Source organism: Cryptosporidium hominis (genome assembly GCF_000006425.1).
Source record: "Cryptosporidium hominis TU502 chromosome 3 CHRO013170, whole genome shotgun sequence".
NCBI lineage: Eukaryota > Apicomplexa > Conoidasida > Eucoccidiorida > Cryptosporidiidae > Cryptosporidium > Cryptosporidium hominis.
This window is the reverse complement of record NW_667144.1, coordinates 1-8726: the sequence shown is the minus strand read 5'-3', so window position 1 is coordinate 8726 and position 8726 is coordinate 1. Positions and strand designations below refer to the sequence as shown.

At 30.9% G+C, this 8726-nt stretch overlaps 3 protein-coding genes across 3 annotated transcripts; all 3 read right to left on the bottom strand.

Moving 5' to 3' along the window:
* Positions 1 to 3039: 3039 nt before the first annotated feature.
* On the bottom strand, positions 3040 to 3630 carry Chro.30437 (hypothetical protein). The annotated part of the gene is made up of 1 exon (XM_660888.1): positions 3040 to 3630. The coding sequence occupies one exon, from the start codon at positions 3628 to 3630 to the stop codon at positions 3040 to 3042; it is 591 nt and encodes a 196-aa protein (XP_665980.1).
* A 576-nt stretch (positions 3631 to 4206) lies between these two features.
* Chro.30436 (hypothetical protein) lies at positions 4207 to 5652 on the bottom strand. Its single annotated transcript, XM_660887.1, has 1 exon — positions 4207 to 5652. The coding sequence occupies one exon, from the start codon at positions 5650 to 5652 to the stop codon at positions 4207 to 4209; it is 1446 nt and encodes a 481-aa protein (XP_665979.1).
* An 887-nt stretch (positions 5653 to 6539) lies between these two features.
* On the bottom strand, positions 6540 to 8096 carry Chro.30435 (hypothetical protein). The annotated part of the gene is made up of 1 exon (XM_660886.1): positions 6540 to 8096. One exon carries the CDS (start codon positions 8094 to 8096, stop codon positions 6540 to 6542), a length of 1557 nt encoding a protein of 518 aa, XP_665978.1.
* Positions 8097 to 8726: the final 630 nt, after the last annotated feature.

Here is an 8726-nt window from a genome sequence, read left to right as displayed (position 1 = left end):
GTACCATTGGATCTGAAACTTTTACATCCAAATTTCCATATAAACATCTTAAATCATGCATCATACAATCCATCTGTAATTCTCCTGTACCAAACATAACATGTTCTCCATTCTCCTCTACTTTTGTCACTGAACATGTGTAAGCTTTTGAAATACTTTTTAACCCTTCAAGCATTTTTGGTAAATCTGCTGGATTATGTGGTTCAAGAGCTAACTTTATTACACTCTTATTCAAAAGCCTAATATTACGTAAAGGATATATTTCATCATCCTTAATAGATGAATTATGTCCAATTAATGTACATGGTTTTGTTACAGAGCTTCCAAGACCTGAAATTAGTACCCAATTTCCTGCAGGTACACTTGTAACTTCTACTTTATATCTACTTTGTAAGATCCAAAGATTATCAATATATCTCGTAGTAAAATCCTCAGGATCATCTTTGGAAAAAGATTCACCTAGAACTTTAACACGATCACCTTTTGATAAAGTCCCACAAAATATCTTTCCAAATGAGTAAAATGATTCCATATCTTCAGAGTGGAATTGTTTTATAATAAAAACAACTAAAGGACAATTATTTCTTTCATATTTTCTCATAAATGATGATATTCTATCATTAATTGGCCCAGTATATATTCTCTCAACATTATCACTAGCACTTTGAATAGGATTTGGGATATTTTTTGTGATAAAGTCAGTAAATGAGGCAGAATTTCCAAAGAAACGTTTACATACAATTTCAAGACGTTCCTTAGCATTCAATTTAAGTTCTTTCTTTGTTAGATATATTCCAACCGTCTTCAAAAAGCTTGATAATTTATCATCTTCTTCCGATACTGTATATCCAAGTAACTTATATATTGGACTTAAGATAAATTCTACAAAAGATCTATCTTGAGAAACATTTGAGTCTGTTTCAAATGAATTATTTTCTTTATTAAAATAATAATCTCCCCATAATCTGAAAGATAATTGTTGAGATTTTTCAATCAGAATACAGTTATTGGTAATACCATTATGTTTTAAATACTTTCTAGCAAATGAATTTAAAGTGAAGAAAAAGTTATATCTACCAGATGCAAATCCAACATTACCTCTTTCTGGACCAAATAATAAATTTCTAGTTTCATCAGTATTCAATCCATGAATAGATGCAAATTCCAAAATAGAGTTATTAACTGCAGAGATTAAATGCTTAAGTTTAAAATAAGCATCATATGGAGGTATTCTACACTCTAAGACAAGTCTGTCAATTTGATTAATTACTAGAACAACCTTCTTTCCTTCTGATAAGCAATAATGAAGCAATCTTTCTAATTGTTTAGTTAAACCAATAACACAGTCCAAGAAAAGTATAACTCCTTCTGAAATTCTTACTGAAATGCATGCTTCATCCACAAAGTTAACATGACCAGGGGTATCTAAAATATTGAATAAGAAAGATTTATCCATAGAGTTTGGTAGTACCAAAGATATTGGAGAAGCTTTAATACTAATTCCTCTATCCTGTTCATCTTTTCTTGAATCACAATATCTTTCCGGTAAAGGAATGTTTTTCTTATCTCCTTTGTAAGAATGAGTATTTTTAACCAACATATCTAAAAATGTGGTTTTTCCGGAATGAATTTCACCAATAAAACAGATATTTCTAACAAATTCCAAATTATCCATTAAATCTCTCAAGAATTCATAAGAAAATGTTGTTTCCATTTCCTTAAGGTTCTTTTCAATTAAGTCGAATTTATTTTCTTTTAAGGGAGAAATGAGAGGTTCATCTATATGTTGGTGGTCTTCCTCTTGTACCAATATCTCAACGTCATCACCATATACATCAGATGGATATGAATAATACTCTTTATCTTCAAATTGCACAATCTTATTATTATCATCAGTTTCCTGAGTCATTTCATGATCCTCATCTTTTATGCTTTGTTTGTTAAGTATTTTGACTTGTCCTTTATGCTTTCGCCACTCATTTTCAGAAAAAATATCACTTCCAGAATCATCAGACTCTTCTTTTTGGGCATGATCAAAAATTTCACTATCTTTATTGTTTTGGTTATCTTCTGGATCTGAAGTTTCTTCAGAACCCACCCAATCTGCGCTTCCTTCTGAGTCGTTATCATCTTTCGCAATGTAATTACCAAATTCATCATACACATCATTCAAGTCCATCTTTAGATAATTAACCCCCAGAGCTATTCAATATTACTCTTGCATTAATTATTACTACTCTACTTTATTTCTACATATATTTCTATATATATAGAAATTTTTTGTTTCCTTTAGGCACGTTCTTTATCATTCTTGACTCGTTCAATTTTGGCGCCAAATGTGGTTTATTTGGCGCCAGAGATGACCAAAATTTAATGTCTGAAATGACTTTAAAGAGATCAAGAGAGAGGCCATTTGGAGAAAAAAGGAGTGAAAAGATATTGAATAGAAGCTTTAAGAGTCTTTTAAACATAGATAAAGAGACACAATAAAAATAGAGAGAGATATTTAAAAAGATATACATGTGTGTGTGTGGAGAGAAGCTAAATTAATTACACCAAAAAAAGAAAGAGTAAATAAAGAAGTTACTAAAAAGAACTCTAATAAATGCTTTGAGCAAACATATAAGAAACCCGAATACAAAACCTTATTGGCTCTAATTAGAAGCCCAATTTCTGTTTAAGTATCAATAAATTTGAATTGTAGAGCCTCGAAAGAATAGATTGTGACTTCACATTTCCCCATTGTAAATTGAATGAACTGGATAAATCAAGCATTAAATAAAAATGTTTAATGCATGTGTAATTATACTTTATGGTTAAGTAGCACCTCAACAACGCCTATATCGAAGTTCAGACTCGATTATTTAGATTGTTAATTTTAAAAAAAAAAAAAGAAATACTCTCTGATTATTTTTTTTTTTCTTGGCTCTTAAATGAAATACGGTAGCGAGTGGAGAGCATGCATATAATATATACAGCTTTCTAGCATCACTACTATTTGTTATTACGTATGATGAATACTCCATATTAACCATACTATTAGTCGTCCAGAGATATATGACGCAAGTGAACACATCTACGGTTCCCACAAGCCATATTGAATGCCACTCTTGGCTTCAATTGTAACTCCTCAAAGGATTCATCGCTAGCATACAAGAATACCAACGCTCTGTTTACATATGTATGAGTCTCAACAACTTCATCTGGTCTCTTCATCCTTATGACTGGACACCCATCAATTGCCGAAACCTGTCCGTACCACATAATACATCTCTGGGGATCACCCAAAATTGGGTCATCATTATTGTTAACACCCCGGGCTATTGCTGAAAGCACCTCCATCAAACATTCTGAAGTCCTCCAAAATTCCCTACCTCTCTCATGTACACATTTTTCCCATTTGAGACAGATAGAATTAATTTCCTCAGAGCTTCTTGGCTCAAATGAATTTAAGTTGGATGGAGTGGCTAAAAGTGAGCTTCCATATGATTGAGTATCATAGACAGAATCTCCTTCACTCAGTTGGTAAGGGGTTTTTTTAGACCTTTCATCAGAAAAATATCCATTAAAAATTCTCAAATTAAAAAAATGGCTAAAAGGTGGCTCAGTACAGATTCTACAACGAAACATATTTACGAAACAATCACTCTATTTTTTTTTTTGAAATGAGAAAGTCGGCAGTTCTTATGTGAAAGCAGTATATATTATCTTCCAGAATAATTAGTTAGAAAGCTTTTTTTATCTTTAAACACTTTATTCTTAAAATTGCCAATTATAGTTTCCACACTTAATCAAAGAAAATCATAGATCTTGTATAAATATTACGCTATATTCAACCAATAGAGTATCATGAAAATGCACTGAGAATTAACGGTTTAATCACCTTCTCGAATTGCATAAATCTCTTCAGCAACAGTTTCAGTTTATTTTTTTTCCCCAATCTTGTCCATAATTTTTTAAAAGAAATTTGCCGCCACGTCCACCGCCAAATATTGGCGCCCTATTGATTTTACCCCTTAGTCATTTCTTGAAAAGCTGAATTTAGGTAAACATTAACGGAAAGCAAGAATAGAACATGAATGAATGTATGAAAAATGGTGGATAAATTAATTACAAAAATTTATTTTGACAGTTATATTTAAATTTATCGATTTAATATATTAAAATTTGAAATAAGTTGTTAGAATATATTTTATTATTTAATTACTAGTTGTGTTGCATCACAATAGTGTTTTCTATAGAGTTTATTGTTGAATTTTCCTTGGATGTTTCATCTAATAGCTTTAAGTTATACCTCGAGTTTATGTCATTCAGTTTGCTGATTAAATGTTTCTTATAGTTGGTAAGGACATTTAGTAGTTGGCTATGCTGAATATTGAGTGCATTAATTACCTTTTCATGAGATACTTTTGAATTCTGAATCTCTTTTTCCATCAATTCTGCTTGTCGTTCAAATGAAAATGCTTCACTACTCTGAATATCAAGGAATTCCTGTCCTTCCTCAAACTTTTGTTTCTCTTGATTAAGCAAAGTCTGTGCCTCTTCAATTAAACTCTCATAGTGTTGTTGATTGTTTTGAATTCTTAGTGAAATCTGTTCCACAGTTTGCAAAAGTAACCTTTCTTCTTCTGTAGTTTGCTCAATTGTCCATTTATCCTTCTCAATATGATGCTCGATTTCTTTGATTGATTGTTTAATATTATTTGCATCTTTAATTCCGCTAATAGTCTGTTCAAGGAATGTCTTTGCCTTACCAAGCCTTTTTTCAGTCTTTTGCAATAGATTTTGTCTTTCCTTTAGTTCATTATTTTTGATACTAATTTGATCAATTTGTTTTCTTTCATTCTCTAAAGATTTATTCAATTCTTCCAGAGTATTTCTAAGTCTTTCTGGGGATTGAACAACTTGATCCTTTAAATCTTGTATATCTTGATTTCCAGTGGTAATCCTAAACTCAACATCTTTAAGCTGCTCCTTTAAATCATGCTCTGACTGTGTTAATCTCTTAAGTTCTTGTTGATTTTGCAAAAATTCTCCGTGCAAAGATCTCATCTTTTCCTGGTATTCCTGATTATCCCTCCTCCTATTTGCAATTTCACCACTTTGTTCGTTATATCTTACTCTAATATTATTCAAATCTTCTTTTTTTTGTTTAATCTGTTCATTAGATTTATCTACAGAGTCCAAAATTTCCTCAATTTCATAAAACTCATTCTTATAAGTCATCCAACGATCTTCTTTGAAACGCATCAAATTCACAAATCCACATAAGAACGAATAAATTCTATCTGGAGTTGGTCTATAAATGTCATTCATACTAAAATCATCGATTCCTATCATTACCCAAAGGATCTTACAGTAACGTAAAAATCTCAAATTTCCTATTGGTTTAATTTGACTTTTTCCATTTTCAGATATTATTCCAGCAGCTGAAGATGGAAGTTGTCCTATTAACTCTTCCGGTCGAATATCCTCTGTATCTATCTCTAATGCTATTGACAAGCAGTTCATATAAAGTTCTACTGCTATTTCATGGTTAATACTTTCCCAAAAGTTACTTCCAACTTCAAATCCTAACATATCCAACTCATTCATCAGCTCTCCCATCTCCAAATCAGGAAACTGATATTTTTGTTTGGATTGCAACCTCATTTTGAACTTTACTTTATTCTCTAAAGCTAAAGTGCATTATTTAATCAAATCCTCTTTATAAGTTTTCCTTAGCTTCTCCTTTATTTGAAAATAAGTCTTGACCCTTGGAATTTGGATTTTGACTGAGCTTCAAGTATTAATTCAAAATTAATCAATCGAAAAGCTGTCTTTTAATCAAATAATAAAACCTGGAAATTCAACCGTGGTAAAGCCTACTAAGATGATATAACGCCAAGCAAAAGAAAATGTAGCAAAATTATTCCAAAGATCCAACTCTCACTATCTTTGTATTCCTCCTTGTTTATATTTTAGCTTAATGATTATTCTCCCCTCACTAACCCACAAAACCCACATTTTTGCATGTTGCCGCCGGCGGGAACTATAGAAGCTTTTTAAAGGTCATTTAATGTTAAATGGAGTCCTAGAATACTTTACATTTTTATTAAAGCTATTTGAAAAATTTAATTTCATTAAAAAATGCTACAGATTTATGAACATACTAGAGATTTAGAAACTCATTTTTTTTACTTAATCTTTTTTTTCACTGTATTACTTTATTTTAAAAGAATTTTTTCTCAATTCAATGATAATAATAAAATTATCTCCATTCAGACTAAAATCGATCTCGAAAAGAAAAAATAAATAAATCTCAAAAAAGTTAAAATAAATAGTACTTGTAAAACTTAACAAGCGATTTATTAGCTATTTCAGATGATATTTAAAGTCTAATAAGTTCTATTGGTATTTTCAATAGGAACATTTTAATTATTTTTGAAAAAGTAAAGAATATTAATGTGGACATGAGTAAATTAGAAAATTAATATAGCCATAATATAGTATATCCACCAATTTGATATAGAAAAAAAATCCTAACTTTGCAAAAGTCTCTAGTCTTCACTGATACGACTGTGTTTCTTTTTTTTCTTTGATTTATCTTTGGATGACTTTTTTCCTTTGGATTTACTCTTTTCATCATCACTACTGCTGTTGCTACTACTACTATCACTACTACTACTACTGCTTCCATTTTCACTTAATGGTTCAGTACTCTTTCTCTTATTCTTTTCTTTTTTGTTCTTAGAAGAAAATGATGAAGATGATTCCTCATCATTTGTTTCTTTCTTTTCTTTTCTCTTTTTCGATGAGCTTGATTCTATATTAGAGTTAGATTCTGATTCCAATCCTAATCCTGTAATACTTTTCCCCTCATCGTTTTGATCATCATGATCGCCAGTAAGCTTTGGAATATAACCCTCGTATTTAAGCCAGGATTCAGGTGTTTGCTCATTTGGTTTTCCATGCTTGTCAAGCTTTCCACCTAAAATAAGCTTCTTCTTTTCAGAAGCTCTAGGACCATGTCCCCATCTCATATCATATGTATCTCTCTCCATAATAACTCTCTTTATTATAGCAACTACTCCATGATCTACACTAGCTATAACAGCTGTAGTCATTTGAGCAACACCAATTGCTATAGCTTCACCTTTTGTTGTCATCATTACAACCTCAGTACCAACATCTATTCCATTATCAAATCTCAATACACCAGGAATCATAAGTTTTGCGCCATAACAAATTGCATTAACGCACGAATCCTTAACTACAATTCTTGGTAAATCTGTTAAAAGTAATTCTAATGGTGAAATAATACGTCTTAAATATGATTCATCTCTATAATTATCTAACATATACTGAGCGTCCAAAATATCGTGCATTGTTACCATATTGTCATTTTCTGATAAACAACCACTTCTTACCCTTCTCAATTCCTGCATATGAGCCCCAACCCCTAAAAGCAACCCCATATGAACGCACATTGTTCTTATATATGTCCCTGCCTCACATTTTGCCCAAAAAACAGCCAAGTTCCTCTTTTCATCATAATCCAAAAGTTTAGAATCATATATTGAACGTACTCGAAGCTGACGTTTAACAGCTGAAATTACTGGTGGTCTCTGAAATAGTGCTCCTGTCAAAGTTTCAAGACATCTACTCACTGCTGACTTACCGCCAACACTTGAGTGAAATCTTACAATACAGACATATTCTTTACCTGCACTCTGTTGTGATTTTACCAATCTTGTTGCTCTATTTAAACAAACCAATAAACAGCCTGTAACTTTTGGATCCAATGTACCACTATGACCTGTCTTTTCGCATCTTAAGATCTTCTTAATCCATGCAACCACTTCATGGGATGATGGATTAGCTGGCTTATCAAGGTTAATTATTCCATAACTCAAATAATCAGTCAAATTTCTATTCAAAGGCGAATTACCATATGGAAGTGGAGTATAATGCCCTGTTCTAACATTCAACTTCGAATAATTCTTTAATAATAACGGCCAGTTTGAAGTATCAATCGGTTGAGACTTACTTTCTGGCTTTATTACAGCCTCAATCTTGCCGTCACTCATCTCTTCTAATTCCTTACGTTTGCCCATGGATGATTATCCTCTAATTATATTCCGTTCTCACTACCTCAAAATAAATCCTTGTCTATCTTGATCCTTTTAAGTCGATAAATAAATACGAGAGTCACTACTTTTCTGTCCTTTTATCTTTCTTTTTTTTTTTTTTTAACTCTATCAGTCTCTATTATTTTTCTAATTATACCGCCCAAACATTGTCTTTTTTTGATTATGGCGCCAAACAGAAAACTTATACATTTTTTAATATTTAATTAAAAAAGATTTTTCTTAATATTAATGACATAATTTCTTTTTTTATTAACCCATGGGAAACATATTTCCAAAGTAATTATTACTTCAATTTGGATCTAACTTCTTTAAAAATGGCTAAAAAATATTCAAATCTAGATTTATTGTTTGTGATAATATGGTTACACATTAAATATTAACAAATTCTCTTTATATAATACAAATTGAGAAATTGCTCGTATTTTTTTTATTAATTAATATTAAAAAAAACTACTATCTATTTTATAATAATTAAAAGAATTTTCTTCTTTTCTTTCTCTCATTCTTATTTAATCCTGTCATTTTATTTTCTTGTTAAATCTTTTCATTATGCATATTTGTATTAATTTCAATAGTAAAATCCAACTCAAAACA